This window comes from Carassius gibelio, chromosome A4 (genome assembly GCF_023724105.1).
Source record: "Carassius gibelio isolate Cgi1373 ecotype wild population from Czech Republic chromosome A4, carGib1.2-hapl.c, whole genome shotgun sequence".
Lineage (NCBI taxonomy): Eukaryota > Metazoa > Chordata > Actinopteri > Cypriniformes > Cyprinidae > Carassius > Carassius gibelio.
Window position 1 is genome coordinate 1,632,458 of NC_068374.1, and position 23,057 is coordinate 1,655,514.

General features: G+C 39.0%; 1 protein-coding gene across 32 annotated transcripts in view; it reads left to right on the top strand.

The window, feature by feature from the left end:
• The window catches only part of LOC127966783 (NACHT, LRR and PYD domains-containing protein 12-like), a 110,680-nt gene that overhangs the window by 14,661 nt on the left and 72,962 nt on the right, over positions 1-23,057 (top strand). For 7 of the 32 annotated variants that reach the window (XM_052568030.1, XM_052568093.1, XM_052568179.1 and 4 more), the window contains 7 exons: positions 1,890-2,003; positions 2,195-2,308; positions 2,487-2,600; positions 7,726-7,839; positions 12,962-13,075; positions 13,267-13,380; positions 15,100-15,183. In XM_052568030.1, the coding sequence (XP_052423990.1) occupies positions 1,890-2,003; positions 2,195-2,308; positions 2,487-2,600; positions 7,726-7,839; positions 12,962-13,075; positions 13,267-13,380; positions 15,100-15,183 (768 nt within the window). The remainder of the gene's footprint in view (positions 1-1,889; positions 2,004-2,194; positions 2,309-2,486; positions 2,601-7,725; positions 7,840-12,961; positions 13,076-13,266; positions 13,381-15,099; positions 15,184-23,057) is intronic. The other 25 variants (XM_052568072.1, XM_052568117.1, XM_052568145.1 and 22 more) reach the window with 20 other exon arrangements.

Sequence of the window (23,057 nt, forward strand, 5' to 3'; positions counted from 1 at the left end):
AATAACAAGCTATACAAAAATTTAAGAAAGTAGTGTAATGAGAAAACAAGGTAAAACGCTTACTAACTAATGTCCTTATCTGTTCTTTATCTTCTGACAAGGGCTTCCAAAACAGCTAATTAACCCTCTATGGTACGCAATATGATATCAGTGAGGAAAAAAATATTTGTTATGTTTTTCCTGCTTAAAATTGGACACTATAACAGTATCAATAAACGTAATAATTCTTTTAAAATTAATTTATTAATTAAAAGTTTGTTGCCTCAAGGCAACATTGTACCACAATGGACAAATTGAAACAATTGACATTTTCATGAAGAAATATATATATTTACTGAAATCATAATTTTCTTAAACTAAACACTTGAACAAACAGATTTATCAAGTTTTTAATGAATTACAGATTTCATATTTAATAAAAAGTAACATTTATAATCCAGCTCTTATCCTCAGGCAACATTGTACCATCTGGGACACAAAACCATCATATCATCAAATTATGATATCAAAACATTACAATGGGTGTTGTTTCAAGTTAAAACATTAACAATCACCATAACATTATCCTAATATGAGCCTTATCCTAACAAGCATGCACATGTACACACACAAGGACCTACATGTACACAAGCACATACACACAAAATCTCCTTCCTCACTAATGGCACCTCACTGCTTGTGAAAGCTGAGGAAACAATTCCTCTCAACACATTTTGAGCACTGCACTTTTACAATGCCTGAACAACCTGGGTATTTGCATCTCCCCTTTCTTTCAACCCAAACAGGCCAATGACCAGTCTGAACAATGCGAACCAGCGTTGATGGTCGTGGTTCTACAGGGGTTTTTGGATGCTTTTCAGGCGGTTCTTCCTCAGTGTGCTGTGATGGTCTCCCTCTTCTCTTCAAGGTCTTCTTCTCCATACAGAGACATCCTGCAACTTCAGCTTTGAATTTTGCAAGGCTGCTCACATCCTTTGGGGGGATGCCACGGTCTCTGCTGTCTCTCCGGTAGAGGAGCCACTAAGAGTACTCCCTAAGAGTAACCCCATTATAAATGGTCTCCTTTTCCTAAAAAGCCCCCCTTCCTTTCCTTTTCCTGTCCTATGTTACCACTAGCGCCTATGTCAGGCTGCATATTGCAAGGAGAGATACACCCAGTGTACACCTCAAAGTTGTAGACCATGCCACTGCTATCAGCAAGAACAAAGACTTTATATCCCCAGGGTTTTGGTTACTGTTTCATGGCGTGTTTCCCCATGAATGGGACAATTTGTTCATCCACACAAAGATTTTCATCAATTGGGATCCCTTGGAACTTCTCCAAGAGGGATGTCAGCAGTGGGTGCACCTTATACAGCTTGTCATAAGCTGGTTCTCCAATATACTTGTATTCAAACCTAGTATGCCTGGTATGGCCTTATGTGATTCCATTATGGTACAATGTTGCCTCAAGGCAACATGCAGTTTTATGTAATTTCCTTTGATATATTTGATGATATATAATGTAAAGTTTTTGAAAATACTTCTTTACTTACAAATGAAGGTGATTCAGATTTTTTGTAGCTGATTATCTGGACAGAATTTAGTGAAAAATGCCTTTTTCTTTGGAGAAAATATGGAGCCATGTGACGTGCACGTGTGCTGAAAGAGGGAACAAAATGGACCCATGTGGGTCATGTGACTACTCTTTTGCATTTTCAGTGGTTAAATACGAGTTCCCCTCCCCTTAGAGAGCACTGACCATTAACATTTTATTAAGTTTTTATATGAAAAAAGCTAAAATAGACTTTGTTGCCTGGAGGCAACACCGTACCATAGAGGGTGAAGTATATGTATATTTTTTAATATCCAGCAATTTAATGGATTATCTTTAATCTGCTCATTTTTAGTTCAGTTTATCAGAAGAGATCAGAACCAGTGTCCAGCTGTGTGTCTATGAAGAGTGACGCATCTATGATTGAGCCAATGAAGTTTAACAGTGGAGATTCACAACCTGAACTCAGGTGAAGCATCTGTATAAATATATGATTATAGCATGGTATTTTATATCATCATATATTATCACAGTTCATTTCACTATTTTTGTATGAACACAGTGTATGAACTAATTATAAAATCAAATAATTATCATAAAACTAATAGTTTTGTTATATGCAGTAATTTAATGGATTATCTTTAATCTGCTCTGTTTTAGTTCAGTTTATCAGAAGAGATCAGAACCAGTGTCCAGCTGTGTGTCTATGAAGAGTGACGCATCTATGATTGAGCCAATGAAGTTTAACAGTGGAGATTCACAACCTAAACTGAGGTGAAGCATCTGTATAAATATATGATTATAGCATGGTATTTTATATCATCATATATTATCACAGTTCATTTCACTATTTTTGTATGAACACATTATAAAATCAAATAATTATCATAAAACTAATAGTTTTGTTATATGCAGCAATTTAATGGATTATCTTTAATCTGCTCTGTTTTAGCTCAGTTTGTCAGAAGAGATCAGAAGTAGAGTCCAGCTGTGTGTCTATGAAGAGTGACGCGTCTATGATTGAGCCAATGAAGTTTAACAGTGGAGATTCACAACCTAAACTCAGGTGAAGCATCTGTATAAATATATGGTTATAGCATGGTATTTTATATTAGCATATATTATCACAGTTAAGTTCACTATTTTTGTATGAACACAGTGTATGACTTGATTCTAAATTCTTATTTAAAGTGAATTTAAAATAATTAATAATGATAGACGAATATATTTACATTTAATCATTTGGCAGATGCTTTTATCCAAAGTGACTTACAAAGGAGAACAATAGAAGCAATCAGACCAATAAGAGAACAACAACAGTATACAACTGCCATGACAAGTCTCAGTTAGTCTAGTACAGAACACCTAGCCTGAGTTTTTTTATTTAAGAATATGATAAGAAAATGTAAGTACTAGTATTAGTTGGTTAAGTGCTGGTGAAATAGATTCTATTCACAGAATTTAGATGTTTTTTGAAAATTATTAAACACTCAGTTGTTCAAATTGAGTTCGGGAGGTCATTCCACCAGCTGGGCAGAGTCCAGGAAATGGTCTGTGAGAGTGATTTTGAACATCTTTGGGATGGCACCCTAAGGCGTCGTTCACTTGCAGAGCGCAAACTTCTGGAGGGCACATAAACTAGTGAGTTTATGTATGTTGGTGCCATGTTAGTGGTCGTCGTGTAGGCAAGCATCAGTACCTTGAATTTGATTCAAGCGTCTACTGGTAGCAACTGTAACCATGATGAGGAGAGTAGTAACGTGAGCTTCTTTTGGCTCATATAAGACAACCCTCGCTGCTGCATTCTGGATCAGTTGCAGAGGCTTAAGTTGGGTGGCTTGTTCTGACAGGGTCTAAAAGGGTCTGGAAGGGTCTAATCTTCCTAATGTTGTATAAGGCAAATCTGCAGGACCGGGTCGTTGTAGCAATGTGGTCAGTGAAGCTTAACTGATGATCCATCACAAGTCCTAGAATTCTGTCTGTCCTGGAAGGAGTTATGGTGGACGAACCCAGCTGTATAGAGAAGTTGTGATGAAACAAAGGGTTAGCTGGAACCACCAGCAGTTCTGTCTTAGTAAGGTTGAGCTGAAGGTGGTGGTCATTCATCCAGCTAAAAATGTCACTCAGACAGGCTGAAATGCAAGCAATTACCTTCGGGTCATTTGGTTGGAATGAGAAGTAGAGTTGAATGTCCTCAGCGTAGCAGTGATAAGAAAAGCCATTCTTCTGAATGACAGATCCTAATGAAGTCATGTAGATAAAGAAGAGAAGTGGTCCCAGTATGGAGCCTTGAGGAACCCCAGTAGCAAGTTGTTGTGACTTAGACACTTCACCCCTCCAAGACACCCTGTAGGATCTATCAGAAAGTTAGGACGTAAACCACAGGAGTGTGGTTCCAGAAATTCCATTCTTTCTGAGGGTGGACAGGAGAATCTGGTGATTAACGATGTCTAAAGCAGCAGACAGGTCCAGTGAGATGAGTACTGGGGATTTTGAAGCTGCTCTTGCCAGTCGCAGGGCTTCAGTAACCGAGAGCAGGGCAGTCTCAGTTGAGTGGCCACTTTTGAAGCCAGATTGGTTGCTGTCCAGGAGGTTGTTCTGTACAAGGAACATAGAGAACTGGTTGAACACAACTCACTCAAGCGTCTTTGCAATGAATTTAAGAAGGGATATTTGTCTGTAGTTTTCTAGAAGTGCTGGATTTAGAGATGGTTTCTTAAGCAGTGGGCTTAACTGAGCCTGCTTAAATGCTGAGAGAAATGTTCCAGAGTGAAGAGAGAAGTTGATAATGTGAGTAAGTGAAGGTATGACTGAACAAGAAATCGCTTGAAGGAGATGAGTGGGGATCGAATCAAGTGGACAAGTAGAAGGATGACTGGACAGGATAAGTTTAGAAACTTCCATCTCTGAGAGTGGAGAGAGGGAGGAGAGAGGGTGTGCATTAGTCGTTGTAAAGTTATCCTCCGTCTGTAGTGTGTAGAACTGGTCACTGATGGTTTTTGTCTTATTTGTGTAGAAAACTGCAAAGTTGCCAGCTGAGTCGATGGAGGAGGTGGTGGAGGAGGATTAAAAAGAGAAGAGAAAGCTTTGAAGAGTGTCCAATCATCACAACAGTTGATAAATTAATTGTGGTTGTATGATGTTTTTGCACTGAAGACATTTGCAGAGAAGAAAAAGAGGAGAGACTGATACACATTGAGGTGCCATTTTCTCTCTGCAGCCCTGAGTTTAGAGCCATGTTCATGGAGAACATCGGACAGCGAGGGGGCAGATGGGGTGGTGCATGCTGGTCTACACAACAGTGGGCAAAAGTTGTCCAAGCAAGAGTTTAGAGTGGATCAAAGAGTGTCTGTAGCACTGCTCCATGTCCAGAGATGAAAAATGAGAGAGTGAAGGAAGTGAGGATGAAACCAAAGAAGATAGGCGAGATGGAGAGGGTGAGCATAGGTTCCATCGAAAGGTGACCTGCGTTGGAGTGTGTGCCGCTTCAGGAGTAAGTGTTAGGTTAGCAGTAATGAGGAAGTGGTCTCAGGTTTGCAGTGGAGCAACTGAAGAGTTGTCTATGGAGCAACAGCATGTGTAGATGAGGTCCAGTTGGTTGCCTGATTTGTGAGTCCCTGTAGTAGACACTCACTTGAGATCAAGAGGCGAGCAGAGTTTTGTAGTCAGCAGCTTAGGGTTTATCTAGGTGGATGTTGAAGTCACCAAGCAATACCAGAGGAGTATCATCTTCAGGAAATTTTGATAGCAGCACATCCAACTCCTCCAAGACGTTTCCCAGTTGACCATGGGGACGATAAATGACCACAAACTGGATTTTAACAGGATGGGTTACAGTAATTGCATGTGATTCAAATGAACCTTTACCTGTAGGTGATGGTTGAAGATCAAATTTCCATTTTTTTGATATAAGGAGATCAGTACCTAATTTTTTACCTCATTTTTTTAGTCTCCAACAGACTAACTCTCACAGTCGTAAGAGGTGTTTGGGAACAAGTGAACTTAGTGGAGAGGGCTGTGGAAGTGGCAGTGTCTTCAGGTTTGATCCAAGTCTCAGTTAGTTCCATGAGGTTAAGTCCGGCAGGAGTGGCAATAGAAAAAACTAAATCTGCTTTGTTAACAGCAGACTGGCAGTTCCATCGACCAACTGAAATAGAGACTGTAATAGTAGAGGTCAAAGGGACAGGCCGTACATTTGTCGGTTAGGCCTTCCTTCGACATACATAGCGTGCTCTCAGAGTGTTAGTAGTGCTAGTAAAGGTCTGAAAGCACATAGTGACTACAAGTGACCTAAATAAGTACTTAATAACAAGCTATACAAAAATGTAAGAAAGTAGTGTAATGAGAAAACAAGGTAAAACGCTTACTAACTAATGTCCTTATCTGTTCTTTATCTTCTGACAAGGGCTTCCAAAACAGCTAATTAACCCTCTATGGTACGCAATATGATATCAGTGAGGAAAAAAATATTTGTTATGTTTTTCCTGCTTAAAATTGGACACTATAACAGTATCAATAAACATAATAATTATTTTTAAATTAATTTATTAATTAAAAGTTTGTTGCCTCAAGGCAACATTGTACCACAATGGACAAATTGAAACAATTGACATTCTCATGAAGAAATATATATATTTACTGAAATCATAATTTTCTTAAACTAAACACTTGAACAAACAGATTTATCAAGTTTTTAATGAATTACAGATTTCATATTTAATAAAAAGTAACATTTATAATCCAGCTATTATCCTCAGGCAACATTGTACCATCTGGGACACAAAACCATCATATCATCAAATTATGATATCAAAACATTACAATGGGTGTTGTTTCAAGTTAAAACATTAACAATCACCACAACATTATCCTAATATGAGCCTTATCCTAACAAGCATGCACATGTACACACACAAGGACCTACATGTACACAAGCACATACACACAAAATCTCCTTCCTCACTAATGGCACCTCACTGCTTGTGAAAGCTGAGGAAACAATTCCTCTCAACACATTTTGAGCACTGCACTTTTACAATGCCTGAACAACCTGGGTATTTGCATCTCCCCTTTCTTTCAACCCAAACAGGCCAATGACCAGTCTGAACAATGCGAACCAGCGTTGATGGTCGTGGTTCTACAGGGGTTTTTGGATGCTTTTCAGGCGGTTCTTCCTCAGTGTGCTGTGATGGTCTCCCTCTTCTCTTCAAGGTCTTCTTCTCCATACAGAGACATTCTGCAACTTCAGCTTTGAATTTTGCAAGGCTGCTCACATCCTTTGGGGGGATGCCACGGTCTCTGCTGTCTCTCCAGGAGGGGCCACTAAGAGTACTCCCTAAGAGTAACCCCACTATAAATGGTCTCCTTTTCCTAAAAAGCCCCCCTTCCTTTCCTTTTCCTGTCCTATGTTACCACTAGCGCCTATGTCAGGCTGCATATTGCAAGGAGAGATACACCCAGTGTACACCTCAAAGTTGTAGACCATGCCACTGCTATCAGCAAGAACAAAGACTTTATATCCCCAGGGTTTTGGTTACTGTTTCATGGCGTGTTTCCCCATGAATGGGACAATTTGTTCATCCACACAAAGATTTTCATCAATTGGGATCCCTTGGAACTTCTCCAAGAGGGATGTCAGCAGTGGGTGCACCTTATACAGCTTGTCATAAGCTGGTTCTCCAATATACTTGTATTCAAACCTAGTATGCCTGGTATGGCCTTATGTGATTCCATTATGGTACAATGTTGCCTCAAGGCAACATGCAGTTTTATGTAATTTCCTTTGATATATTTGATGATATATAATGTAAAGTTTTTGAAAATACTTCTTTACTTACAAATGAAGGTGATTCAGATTTTTTGTAGCTGATTATCTGGACAGAATTTAGTGAAAAATGCCTTTTTCTTTGGAGAAAATATGGAGCCATGTGACGTGCACGTGTGCTGAAAGAGGGAACAAAATGGACCCATGTGGGTCATGTGACTATTCTTTTGCATTTTCAGTGGTTAAATACGAGTTCCCCTCCCCTTAGAGAGCACTGACCATTAACATTTTATTAAGTTTTTATATGAAAAGAGCTAAAATAGACTTCGTTGCCTGGAGGCAACACCGTACCATAGAGGGTTAAGTATATGTATATTTTTTAATATCCAGCAATTTAATGGATTATCTTTAATCTGCTCATTTTTAGTTCAGTTTATCAGAAGAGATCAGAACCAGTGTCCAGCTGTGTGTCTATGAAGAGTGACGCATCTATGATTGAGCCAATGAAGTTTAACAGTGGAGATTCACAACCTAAACTCAGGTGAAGCATCTGTATAAATATATGGTTATAGCATGGTATTTTATATTAGCATATATTATCACAGTTAATTTCACTATTTTTGTATGAACACAGTGTATGACTTGATTCTAAATTCTTATTTAAAGTGAATTTAAAATAAGTAATAATGATAGACGAATATATTTACATTTAATCATTTGGCAGATGCTTTTATCCAAAGTGACTTACAAAGGAGAACAATAGAAGCAATCAGACCAATAAGAGAACAACAACAGTATACAACTGCCATGACAAGTCTCAGTTAGTCTAGTACAGAACACCTAGCCTGAGTTTTTTTATTTAAGAATATGATAAGAAAATGTAAGTACTAGTATTAGTTGGTTAAGTGCTGGTGAAATAGATTCTATTCACAGAATTTAGATGTTTTTTGAAAATTATTAAACACTCAGTTGTTCAAATTGAGTTTGGGAGGTCATTCCACCAGCTGGGCAGAGTCCAGGAAATGGTCTGTGAGAGTGATTTTGAACATCTTTGGGATGGCACCCTAAGGCGTCGTTCACTTGCAGAGCGCAAACTTCTGGAGGGCACATAAACTAGTGAGTTTATGTATGTTGGTGCCATGTTAGTGGTCGTCGTGTAGGCAAGCATCAGTACCTTGAATTTGATTCAAGCGTCTACTGGTAGCAACTGTAACCATGATGAGGAGAGTAGTAACGTGAGCTTCTTTTGGCTCATATAAGACAACCCTCGCTGCTGCATTCTGGATCAGTTGCAGAGGCTTAAGTTGGGTGGCTTGTTCTGACAGGGTCTTAAAGGGTCTGGAAGGGTCTAATCTTCCTAATGTTGTATAAGGCAAATCTGCAGGACCGGGTCGTTGTAGCAATGTGGTCAGTGAAGCTTAACTGATGATCCATCACAAGTCCTAGAATTCTGTCTGTCCTGGAAGGAGTTATGGTGGACGAACCCAGCTGTATAGAGAAGTTGTGATGAAACAAAGGGTTAGCTGGAACCACCAGCAGTTCTGTCTTAGTAAGGTTGAGCTGAAGGTGGTGGTCATTCATCCAGCTAAAAATGTCACTCAGACAGGCTGAAATGCAAGCAATTACCTTCGGGTCATTTGGTTGGAATGAGAAGTAGAGTTGAATGTCCTCAGCGTAGCAGTGATAAGAAAAGCCATTCTTCTGAATGACAGATCCTAATGAAGTCATGTAGATGGAGAAGAGAAGTGGTCCCAGTATGGAGCCTTGAGGAACCCCAGTAGCAAGTTGTTGTGACTTAGACACTTCACCCCTCCAAGACACCCCGTAGGATCTATCAGAAAGTTAGTAAAACCACAGGAGTGTGGTTCCAGAGATTCCATTCTTTCTGAGTGTGGACAGGAGAATCTGGTGATTAACGATGTCTAAAGCAGCAGACAGGTCCAGTGAGATGAGTACTGGGGATTTTGAAGCTGCTCTTGCCAGTCGCAGGGCTTCAGTAACCGAGAGCAGGGCAGTCTCAGTTGAGTGGCCACTTTTGAAGCCAGATTGGTTGCTGTCCAGGAGGTTGTTCTGTACAAGGAACATAGAGAACTGGTTGAACACAACTCACTCAAGCGTCTTTGCAATGAATTTAAGAAGGGATATTTGTCTGTAGTTTTCTAGGAGTGCTGGATTTAGAGATGGTTTCTTAAGCAGTGGGCTTAACTGAGCCTGCTTAAATGCTGAGAGAAATGTTCCAGAGTGAAGAGAGAAGTTGATAATGTGAGTAAGTGAAGGTATGACTGAACAAGAAATCGCTTGAAGGAGATGAGTGGGGATCGAATCAAGTGGACAAGTAGAAGGATGACTGGACAGGATAAGTTTAGAAACTTCCATCTCTGAGAGTGGAGAGAGGGAGGAGAGAGGGTGTGCATTAGTCATTGTAAAGTTATCCTCCGTCTGTAGTGTGTAGAACTGGTCACTGATGGTTTTTGTCTTATTTGTGTAGAAAACTGCAAAGTTGCCAGCTGAGTCGATGGAGGAGGTGGTGGAGGAGGATTAAAAAGAGAAGAGAAAGCTTTGAAGAATGTCCAAGCATCACAACAGTTGATAAATTAATTGTGGTTGTATGATGTTTTTGCACTGAAGACATTTGCAGAGAAGAAAAAGAGGAGAAACTGATACACATTGAGGTGCCATTTTCTCTCTGCAGCCCTGAGTTTAGAGCCATGTTCATGGAGAACATCGGACAGCGAGGGGGCAGATGGGGTGGTGCATGCTGGTCTACACAACAGTGGGCAAAAGTTGTCCAAGCAAGAGGTTAGAGTGGATCAAAGAGTGTCCGTAGCACCGTTCATGTCCAGAGATGAAAATGAGAGAGTGAAGGAAGTGAGGATGAAACCAAAGAAGATAGGCGAGATGGAGAGGGTGAGCATAGGTTCCATCGAAAGGTGACCTGCGTTGGAGTGTGTGCCGCTTCAGGAGTAAGTGTTAGGTTAGCAATAATGAGGAAGTGGTCTCAGGTTTGCAGTGGAGCAACTGAAGAGTTGTCTATGGAGCAACAGCATGTGTAGATGAGGTCCAGTTGGTTGCCTGATTTGTGAGTCCCTGTAGTAGACACTCACTTGAGATCAAGAGGCGAGCAGAGTTTTGTAGTCAGCAGCTTAGGGTTTATCTAGGTGGATGTTGAAGTCACCAAGCAATACCAGAGGAGTATCATCTTCAGGAAATTTTGATAGCAGCACATCCAACTCCTCCAAGACGTTTCCCAGTTGACCATGGGGACGATAAATGACCACAAACTGGATTTTAACAGGATGGGTTACAGTAATTGCATGTGATTCAAATGAACCGTTACCTGTAGGTGATGGTTGAAGATCAAATTTCCATTTTTTTGATATAAGGAGATCAGTACCTAATTTTTTACCTCATTTTTTTAGTCTCCAACAGACTAACTCTCACAGTCGTAAGAGGTGTTTGGGAACAAGTGAACTTAGTGGAGAGGGCTGTGGAAGTGGCAGTGTCTTCAGGTTTGATCCAAGTCTCAGTTAGTTCCATGAGGTTAAGTCCGGCAGGAGTGGCAATAGAAAAAACTAAATCTGCTTTGTTAACAGCAGACTGGCAGTTCCATCGACCAACTGAAATAGAGACTGTAATAGTAGAGGTCAAAGGGACAGGCCGTACATTTGTCGGTTAGGCCTTCCTTCGACATACATAGCGTGCTCTCCAAATGTTAGTAGTGCTAGTAGAGGTCTGAAAGCACATAGTGACTACAAGTGACCTAAATAAGTACTTAATAACAAGCTATACAAAAATTTAAGAAAGTAGTGTAATGAGAAAACAAGGTAAAACGCTTACTAACTAATGTCCTTATCTGTTCTTTATCTTCTGACAAGGGCTTCCAAAACAGCTAATTAACCCTCTATGGTACGCAATATGATATCAGTGAGGAAAAAAAAATATTTGTTATGTTTTTCCTGCTTAAAATTGGACACTATAACAGTATCAATAAACATCATAATTATTTTTAAATTAATTTATTAATTAAAAGTTTGTTGCCTCAAGGCAACATTGTACCACAATGGACAAATTGAAACAATTGACATTCTCATGAAGAAATATATATATTTACTGAAATCATAATTTTCTTAAACTAAACACTTGAACAAACAGATTTATCAAGTTTTTAATGAATTACAGATTTCATATTTAATAAAAAGTAACATTTATAATCCAGCTATTATCCTCAGGCAACATTGTACCATCTGGGACACAAAACCATCATATCATCAAATTATGATATCAAAACATTACAATGGGTGTTGTTTCAAGTTAAAACATTAACAATCACCACAACATTATCCTAATATGAGCCTTATCCTAACAAGCATGCACATGTACACACACAAGGACCTACATGTACACAAGCACATACACACAAAATCTCCTTCCTCACTAATGGCACCTCACTGCTTGTGAAAGCTGAGGAAACAATTCCTCTCAACACATTTTGAGCATTGCACTTTTACAATGCCTGAACAACCTGGGTATTTGCATCTCCCCTTTCTTTCAACCCAAACAGGCCAATGACCAGTCTGAACAATGCGAACCAGCGTTGATGGTCGTGGTTCTACAGGGGTTTTTGGATGCTTTTCAGGCGGTTCTTCCTCAGTGTGCTGTGATGGTCTCCCTCTTCTCTTCAAGGTCTTCTTCTCCATACAGAGACATCCTGCAACTTCAGCTTTGAATTTTGCAAGGCTGCTCACATCCTTTGGGGGGATGCCACGGTCTCTGCTGTCTCTCCAGGAGGGGCCACTAAGAGTACTCCCTAAGAGTAACCCCACTATAAATGGTCTCCTTTTCCTAAAAAGCCCCCCTTCCTTTCCTTTTCCTGTCCTATGTTACCACTAGCGCCTATGTCAGGCTGCATATTGCAAGGAGAGATACACCCAGTGTACACCTCAAAGTTGTAGACCATGCCACTGCTATCAGCAAGAACAAAGACTTTATATCCCCAGGGTTTTGGTTACTGTTTCATGGCGTGTTTCCCCATGAATGGGACAATTTGTTCATCCACACAAAGATTTTCATCAATTGGGATCCCTTGGAACTTCTCCAAGAGGGATGTCAGCAGTGGGTGCACCTTATACAGCTTGTCATAAGCTGGTTCTCCAATATACTTGTATTCAAACCTAGTATGCCTGGTATGGCCTTATGTGATTCCATTATGGTACAATGTTGCCTCAAGGCAACATGCAGTTTTATGTAATTTCCTTTGATATATTTGATGATATATAATGTAAAGTTTTTGAAAATACTTCTTTACTTACAAATGAAGGTGATTCAGATTTTTTGTAGCTGATTATCTGGACAGAATTTAGTGAAAAATGCCTTTTTCTTTGGAGAAAATATGGAGCCATGTGACGTGCACGTGTGCTGAAAGAGGGAACAAAATGGACCCATGTGGGTCATGTGACTATTCTTTTGCATTTTCAGTGGTTAAATACGAGTTCCCCTCCCCTTAGAGAGCACTGACCATTAACATTTTATTAAGTTTTTATATGAAAAGAGCTAAAATAGACTTCGTTGCCTGGAGGCAACACCGTACCATAGAGGGTTAAGTATATGTATATTTTTTAATATCCAGCAATTTAATGGATTATCTTTAATCTGCTCATTTTTAGTTCAGTTTATCAGAAGAGATCAGAACCAGTGTCCAGCTGTGTGTCTATGAAGAGTGACGCATCTATGATTGAGCCAATGAAGTTTAACAGTGGAGATTCACAACCTGAACTCAGGTGAAGCATCTGTATAAATATATGATTATAGCATGGTATTTTATATCATCATATATTATCACAGTTCATTTCACTATTTTTGTATGAACACAGTGTATGAACTAATTATAAAATCAAATAATTATCATAAAACTAATAGTTTTGTTATATGCAGTAATTTAATGGATTATCTTTAATCTGCTCTGTTTTAGTTCAGTTTATCAGAAGAGATCAGAACCAGTGTCCAGCTGTGTGTCTATGAAGAGTGACGCATCTATGATTGAGCCAATGAAGTTTAACAGTGGAGATTCACAACCTAAACTGAGGTGAAGCATCTGTATAAATATATGATTATAGCATGGTATTTTATATTATCACATATCATCACAATTCAGTCAAGTTTTTTTGGATACAGACATAATAACAAAAAACCTTTGTGCACTTATAAAATAAAGATAAGAAACAAGGTGTGCTGTTTGCAGCCTGTCTCCGCTGATCTTCATTTACAAACACGTCATTAAAATGAAGTGTAACTCAGTGAATACTCAACGAAGAGACATGAGAGAGATATCTATAGAAAGCGTGAAATGTCTACTTTTAAACTAAACAAGTGCTGCCAAAAACAGATATTCTGTGATAAAGTAATCCATATGAAAACAACGCGATATCTGTTTTTCATGTCTCCCTTCATGACCACGCCCCCGCACTGAACGCGCTATTCAGATTCAAACTGAAGCGCGCGGCTTGAATACACCCACACAGAAGAAAGAGCAGCGAGACTGTTCTTCGAGTTTTTATTTTATTTTACTGTTTGCTTCGCAATGAGATGAATAACACATAATTCACCCCAAAAAGATGTGATGTGGTTGAGGATTTAAGAAATGGATTTCCTCAGAAAAAAGAATGAAGCACTTTATCCAGCAGAGATCATAAACATGAGTAAGTCTCTTTTTATTTATTTACTTGTACTAGTTTTCACATAACGTTTAAACATTTTACTTGTTAGACTTTTTCCAAATACTTTTTCCAAACTATAATTCCTGACTAAATGTATAATCAAGTGAAACATTATGAAGTCTCAATAACAATATACAATAGCCTTCTATACCATTCAAAAGCTTGATGTAAATAATATAAATGTAACAAATAGAGAGAACTCTAACAAATGTAAAAACAATGCAGTTCTTTCAATTTATTCCCCCTAAAAAATATTCTGAGCTCTTTTCAACATTAATGATAAAAAATAATAACCATGATAACAAATGGGTTTTTTTGGGTAGAAAATAAGATTGTTAAAAGGATTTCTGAAGAATTGTGTTACTGGAGTAAGGATGGCAAAACATTTTTTTGATTTGATTGAGCTTTGAAAATAAACGGTTTAACTGCTCCCCCAAGTGGATATTAAATTATGTTGTGGGATAATTAAATATATTCTTAATAAACTACAAACAAAATTATATACTTTTATTTTGTTCTCACATTCTTTCTTATAACTCCTCACCTACAGTTGCTCAGCTGAATGAGAGGCTCATTATGCAGCTCATTATGCAGGCCTTTGTCTTCTCAGGTGTAAATAACAATGATATTCATGATAGTTGACATCTACTCCCATATGACTTTTACCAACAAAAAGTGTCTTAGAAATTTAAAATCAATATAATTGTTTTCTGTGAGTGAGTAAACAAGATTATTTTCACATAATTTAGAAAGAAAAATTCTAGGCTACAAGCTCCAGTTCTCAACAATCCCGGGAAACAATGTTATGTATGTGTTTTATGGCCTTATTCAAGTGACTTAACATTTTTAGTTTTTCACTAACCACGCATAACATTTTTCTCAAAAATACAATCATGTACATGCATGCATTTCACATATTATTATAGCCCAGTTTGTGCTGATTACAGTGATATTAGACTTTACCCATTTAAAATATAAGAAACTGAAAAAAGCACAAATATCAGGACATGACAAAACTTCTCCAGGCCCCAAAAATACCCTTAGACTCCAGAGGGTTAATGGATTATCTTTATTCTGCTCTGTTTTAGCTCAGTTCATCAGAAGAGATCAGAAGTAGAGCCCAGCTGTGTGTCAATGAAGTTTAACAGTGGAGATTCACAACCTAAACTCAGGTGAAGCATCTGTATAAATATATGATTATAGCATGGTATTTTATATTATCATATATTAATCACAGTTCATTTCACTATTTTTGTATGAACACAATGTATGACATTGTTACGACCATGTTTAGGGACCAACATAAGAAAGCCATTCTAAAGGCAACAAACACCACAGCGGCCAGGGCAAAAGTTTAAGTTTTATAACACAGGTAAAATTAATAACAAAAACAGGAAAACAGCAAAAGTGTATAACAAACGAATCCTAAATAAGGACTGGTGAGCTAACTAATTTAAGTTACCACTAACACAAGAATCAAGGAAACGTCCTATTTCCCGAGGAAGAAATCAAACAGCAAAAGTCTTCCGGGTCAGCTCACTTACCCATGCTTTCTATGTACTCTGTGGTAACTAAACAGTCAGTCTCTCGCCATCCTTAAACAAAAGAGAACGCGAAACAAGACTAAACACAAAATGGAGTTTCCTGGGCAAGTCTCCATTGAAGTGCAGCCGCTCTTAGATAGGTAGAGGCTTCAGGTGTTTGTAATGGTCTCCGCCCACATCCAATTAGCAGCTGGACTCAGGAAAGAAAAAAGAAAAAGAGCAGGGCCTCGTAACATCCCCACCCTTAAAACATTAAATATAATTTAATAAAATTATTTTTTATGAATTGAATACTCCAACTATAAAATGGAAAAATCCAACACAGTCAAATAAAATGGAAGTTGTGTATTGGGACATTTGGTCTAAGATGTGTCAAATCTTCGAAGTCATACTCACTTGGCAGTTGCTTGGACAGCTCAAATAATGGTGCAGGCAGGAAATGTGTCTGGACAGTTCATAGACCTCTCATCAGTACTGTAACAGAAATGAGTCGAACCAGACAAATTAAAGAGTCCATCAAAGCTGTGCTTTGAAACACGAGCCGAATTCCTCAGGAAGTCATAAATCAGTTCTACTGCCACAAGAACCAAGCAAGATGACCAACCAACTGGTTCACACAACAGCTTTCAACATTAACACCACTAGAACAATTATTTACAATTTCAATTCGAAGAAGAGAAATTTGGTGTCAAATTTGTTGTTCGTAATTGAAATGCAACGCTGGACATCACATGGAAACCCATGAGTTAAACACTTCCATTGACTTCCCCCACCTAGCAGAACCAGACTGAAATTCCTGGTGGGGGGCTTTAAACCTCTGTCTCTACAGAACATCCCTATGTCATGAGAATGGCAAAGAAACTGCTTTTTGTACATGGACCAGAATAAACTCAAAAAGACTTATAAATCAATCATTCCATCGCTTAACTCCATATTCATTTATATGTAACCAACACATTCGACTATCATGTATAATCACTTATTGTGTATGTCTTTTGATAACTAATAGGATACATAGTCATGTCTAGTATTGATATAATCGAATGTGCTTGCTTGATATTATCCAGACAATAATTTATTTGTCCCATGTATCATATTCGTGTAATAGGAATCATGTCCAAAATTAAACCCTGCAAGGCAGGAAAATTCGGACCACATGCTTGGTAAGATAAACAAATGATTTATGATACCCCCGAGCCAAGACAATATCTGATTGGTCAAGACAACATTTGAGGTGTGGCCAACAGGCCACTTTAAATACCTAGGACACCATGAAATCTGGCTTTTAGTCTGCTTTTAGTCTCTAGCTATGTTTCTGCTATCATATTGAAAAGAGAAGTATCTTGTGTTTTGTGCTTACAAGTTAATGTCTTAAACTGCCCATCTTGTTACTGTGCTAATTGATAGTGTTTCACTATAGTTTGGATATTAGTATCCAGCGCAGATTTGATGTTAAACGGCTCGTTCACTGAATCGCAGGGCGTCTTGGTGACCAGCCGTGAAACAGCGATTCTGTTCAAATTCCCTTTAAAATCTTAAATTATTCCCTTTGAGCTAAATTGACCCGTTTCCGTTACAGTACTCTTAGCAGACAAGGGAGTATATTAAGACTCGGGTTTAGCCAGAACCTTACCTCCTGCTAAAAATAAGACACGCTCTCAACAAGTTGTTCAGGCCTGACCCAGCAACTCCAGACACCAAAAAGGACTTAATCTCATAAAATCTTAACAAGGACTTTGAGTGTCAGAGCCCTTTTTACTTTCAAACTCAAAAAGATGGCGGTCTAGGTAAGAAGCTACACACTAGAACTAAGGTTTAGAATGGTGCTTCCTAAACCTGCCGTTCACTCAAGAACATTGCCAGGAAAGCAATTCTTAAATTCCTCAAGAATTACCTTCTCTCCTAGAGGAGCAAAATCTGTAGGACTCATGGTATCTTCGAACTGCAGTTTTAACAGCCTCAATCCAAAATCTGGTCAGAAGGGAAAGAAAAACTTGAGCCACCGGTTAAAATGCATTGAAGCAGTAAGGTCCATACACACTTAGCCCAACAAAGTTACAACTACACGTTCAAAATGAGTATAGTTTTTCTAATATTCTTCTATGAAGGGAAGGACCAAACAAATGTTTACAGACAGCGAAGTCCTCACTAGCTCAATTGTTACAGGCGGTTTGACTATTACTGCTCAAAGTTGTAATTTTTTAAAAGCAGGAGTTATCCCGCTCTCCTGCTCCAATTTTCCTGACTCCAGTTCTAACCTTCTCAGCTCAGTCAATTGCAATTTGTTTTTCCTTTAACCTCCATTTCTTCGAGTTAAAGTTCCTTCACGTCGAGACTTCAACAAAGGAGTCTTTATGCAAATCAAACTGCAAAACATTTTTGAAGCAGCATCACCCGAAGATTCCTTTTAATCCAATATAGATCAACTTTGTCTCATGGTAGCCTTAACTACCAAAAATACAGTTTTATCAGAATCAGCAATTTGCTTAAGTTCTGCTTTCCAACGTCTATTACTGTACTAATGAAGGAGACTGCAAAAAAAAAAAAAAAAACTTCTCCAAATCCTCCATAAAACTTGTCTCTACAAAAGGTAGTAAGAACCTAGTGTAAAATACAGATAAGCAAATACAAGAACTTTACCCCATGAAACACCTACAACCCATGGCCACTCAAAAGTAGTTTCCACAAAAAGAACGGCTAAAATTGGTCAAAACCCACCTTTCAAACTACTAAATGCAACCAAAGAACATGCCCAAAGTACTGTAGCCATGCATCAAATACAAAAGCATGAAACAGTACAAAAACAAAAGTAGAAATGCAATACACAGAAGCATGCTACAAACAAGCAAAAATAGCAATGCATCAACTTACAAAGCAAGCGACACGACACAAGTAGAATTGCCTCAATCTCTTAAAGAAAACTACAAAACACAAAAGTAGCATTGCATAAATATAAATATCACAAAGCATTCTACAAAACTATAGCAATTTATGTTATGACCCTGTTTAGGGACCAACATAAGAAAGCCATTCTAAAGGCAACAAACACAACAGTGGCCAGGGCAAAAGTTTAAGTTTTATTACACAGGTAAAATTAATAACAAAAACAGGAAAACAGCAAAAGTGTATAAAAAATGAATCCTAAATAAGGACTGGTTTAACTAATTTAAACTACCACTAACTCAAGAGTCAAGGAAGCTTCCCATCTCCCGAGGAAGAAATCAAACAGCAAAAGTCTTCCAGGTCAGCTCACTTACCCATGCTTTCTATGTACTCTGTGGTAACTAAACAGTCAGTCTCTCACCATCCTTAAACAAAAGAGACCGCGAAACAAGATTAAACACAAGAGTTCCCAGGGCAAATCTCCATTGAAGTCCCAGCCGCTCTTAAATAGGTAAAGGCTTCAGGTGTTTGTAATGGTCTCCGCCCACATCCAATTAGCAGCTGGACTCAGGAAAGGAAAAAGAAAAAGAGCAGGGGCTCACAACAGACATGATTATACAATCTTATTTAAAGTGAATTTAAAATAATGAATAATGATAGATGAATATATTTACATTTAATCATTTGGCAGATGCTTTTATCCAAAGCGACTTACAAATGAGAACAATAGAAGCAATCAGACCAATAAGAGAACAACAACAAAGTTAAAGTCACCTTTAACAAAATGCATTGCGTCAAAGAAACTGAACAACATTCTTTTAGAAAACAGTGCCTCAATAATGCATAATGATTTTAAAGGGAGTTTATCATTGAATTCAGTTATGTCATCTCTGTTCAGTTTAAATAGTGTCTGTGCATTCATTTGCAAACAAGTCAATGATATCGCTGTAGATGAAGTTACCCCATCGAAGCAAGCCAGAGTCGACAGCGGCAAGTACCCGAAACTCCATCGGTGACAGAATGGAGAAAAAAACTGGGGGCCAGTTCTCCTCTGACCAGACGAAACCAGTAGTTCAATTCCAGGCTGCAGCAAAGTCAGATTGTGCAGATTGTCATCTGTTTCCTGTGGTCTTGTTCTGGTGCTCCTCTGAGACAAGGTCTTTACAGGGGATCTGTATCTGGGGCTCTAGTTGTCCTGGTCTCCGCTGTCTTTCAGGGCAGTAGAGGTCCTTTCTAGGTGCTGATCCACCATCTGGTCTGGATACGTACTGGATCCGGGTGACTGCAGTGATCCTCTGATCTGGATACAGACTGGATCTGGTGGCTACGGTGACCTCGGAATAAGAGAGAAACAGACAAATATTAGCGTAGATGCCATTCTTCTAATGATGTAGCAAGTACATAGGGTGTTATGTGAAGTGTTTCCGGTTCCGGTTTACCTAATTAATACAGCCTAAAAATCCTTTAACGGATTTGGATATTAAAAGCATATTAGTATGTTATGTGTATGCCAGGTTAAAGAGATGGGTCTTTAATCTAGATTTAAACTGCAAGAGTGTGTCTGCCTCCCGAACAATGTTAGGTAGGTTATTCCAGAGTTTAGGCGCCAAATGAACAACAGTATTCAACTGCCATGACAAGTCTCAGTTAGTCTAGTACAGAACACCTAGCCAGAGTTTTTTTGTTTTGTTCACCTAGCCAGAGATTTTGTTTTTAAGAATATGATAAGAAAAGGTAAGTACTAGTTGGTTAAGTGCTGGTAAAAAAAAAATATTTAGATGTTTTTTAAAAACACTCAGTTGTTCAAATTGAGGTCATTCCACCAGATGGGCAGAGTCCTGGAAATGGTCCGTGAGAGTTATTTTGAACATCTTTGGGATGGCACCCTAAGGCGTCGTTCACTTGCAGAGCGTAAACTTCTGGAGGGCACATAAACTAGTGAGTTTATGTATGTTGGTGCCGTGTCAGTGCTCATCTTGTAGGCAAGCATCAGTACCTTGAATTTGATTTGAGCGGCTACTGGTAGCCATTGTAACCTGATAAGGGTGGGAAGTAACGTGAGCTGTTTTGGCTCATTGAAGACAACCCCTTGCTGCTGCATTCTGGATCAGTTGCATAGGCTTAAGTTGTGTGGCTTGCTCTGACAGGAAGGGTCTAATCTTCCTAATGTTGTATGAGGCAAATCTGCAGGACCGGGTCATTGTAGCTATGTGGTCTGTGAAGCTTAACTGAGCTGAAGGTGGTGGTCATTCATCCAGCTAAAAATGTCACTCAGGCAGGCGGAAATTCAAGCAATTACCTTCGGGTCATTTGGTTGTAATGAGAAGTAGAGTTGAGTGTCATCAGCGTAGCAGTGATAAGAAAAGCCATTCTTCTGAATGACAGATCCTAATGAAGTCATGTAGATGGAGAAGAGAAGTGGTCCCAGTATGGAGCCTTGAGGAACCCCAGTAGCAAGTTGTTGTGACTTAGACACTTCACCCCTCCAAGACACCCTGTAGGATCTATCAGAAAGTTAGTAAAACCACAGGAGTGTGGTTCCAGAGATTCCATTCTTTCTGAGGGTGGACAGGAGAATCTGGTGATTAACGATGTCTAAAGCAGCAGACAGGTCCAGTGAGATGAGTACTGGGGATTTTGAAGCTGCTCTTGCCAGTCGCAGGGCTTCAGTAACTGAGAGCAGGGCAGTCTCAGTTGAGTGGCTGCTTTTGAAGCCAGATTGGTTGCTGTCCAGGAGGTTGTTCTGTACAAGGAACATAGAGAACTGGTTGAACACAACTCACTCAAGCGTCTTTGCAATGAATTTAAGAAGGGATATTGGTCTGTAGTTTTCTAGAAGTGCTGGATTTAGAGATGGTTTCTTAAGCAGTGGGCTTAACTGAGCCTGCTTAAATGCTGAGAGAAATGTTCCAGAGTGAAGAGAGAAGTTGATAATGTGAGTAAGTGAAGGTATGACTGAACAAGAAATCGCTTGAAGGAGATGAGTGGGGATCGAATCAAGTGAACAAGTAGTAGGATGACTGGACAGGATGAGTTTAGAAACTTCCATCTCTGAGAGTAGAGAGAGGAAGGAGAGAGGGTGTGCATTAGTCGTTGTAAAGTTATCCTCCGTCTGTAGTGTGTAGAACTGGTCACTGATGGTTCTTGTCTTATTTGTGAAGAAAACTGCAAAGTTGCCAGCTGTAAGAGTCAACTGAGGAGGAGGTAGAGGCAGATTAAGAAGAGAAGAGAAGAGAAAGCTTTGAAGAATGTCCAGGCATCACAACAGTTGTTAATTTAGTTGTGGTCATATGATGTTTTTGCAGTGAAGACATTTGCAGAGAAGAAAAAGAGGAGAGACTGATACCCATTGAGGTGCCATTTTCTCTCTGCAGCCCTGAGTTTAGAGCGATGTTCATGGAGAACATCGGACAGCGAGGGGGCAGATGGGGTGGTGCATGCTGGTCTACACAACAGTGGGCAAAATTTGTCCAAGCAAGAGTTTAGAGTGGATCAAAGAGTGTCCGTAGCACTGTTCCATGTCCAGAGATGAAAATGAGAGAGCGAAGGAAGTGAGGATGAAACCAAAGAAGATAGGCGAGATGGAGAGGGTGAGCATAGGTTCCATCGAAAGGTGACCTGCGTTGGAGTGCGTGCCGCTTCAGGAGTAAGTGTTAGGTTAGCAGTAATCAGGAAGTGGTCTCAGGTGTGCAGTGGAGCAACTGAAGAGTTGTCTATGGAGCAACAGCATGTGTAGATGAGGTCCATTTGGTTGCCTGATTTGTGAGTCCCTGTAGTAGACACTCACTTGAGATCAAGAGGCGAACAGAGTTTTGTAGTCAGCAGCTTAGGGTTTATCTAGGTGGATGTTGAAGTCACCAAGCAATACCAGAGGAGTATCATCTTCAGGAAATTTTGATAGCAGCACATCCAACTCCTAACCAAGAAGTTTCCCAGTTGACCATGGGGACGATAAATGACCACAAAGTGGATTTTAACACTGCAAGTAACAAGTAATTGCATGTGATTCAAATGAACCGTTACCTGTAGGTGATGGTTAAAGATTCAATTCAAGTTTATTTGTATAGTGCTTTTTAAAAAAACAAATCGTTACAAAGCAACTTTACAGAAAATTATGTTTCTACAATATTTAGTAGTAGCTAGTTGTTTGTGCACATTTGACATAATTTCAGAAAAAAAAAAAATAATAATACAAGACGTAGTCAGCTAGACGATGAACTATCAATATTATTAATTAAGTTATTACATGATTCAGTCACACATTTAGCAATAATTGTTAGTTCTGTTTGTTGATTCAGGGTTAGCATCATCTGGGGTCCTCTGAGGGGTCAGCATCATCTCTTCTCAGGTTTTCTGGATCCAGACTTGAGCTTGTGTAAATCCTAGTTACCACGGGATGTGAATCCCGTGGCGAAACATAGAAACAAAATACAGACATCATTAGCATAGCTGCTGATCCAACAAATTAAAATTAGTTTAACCCAAGCTAATGAATAAAAATGCACCTTTGATCAGATGCAACTACATTTACAATTAAAAAGATACATTATTCGAATGCTTGGCGAAAGAGATGTGTTTTTAATCTCGATTTAAACAGAGAGAGTGTGTCTGAACCCCGA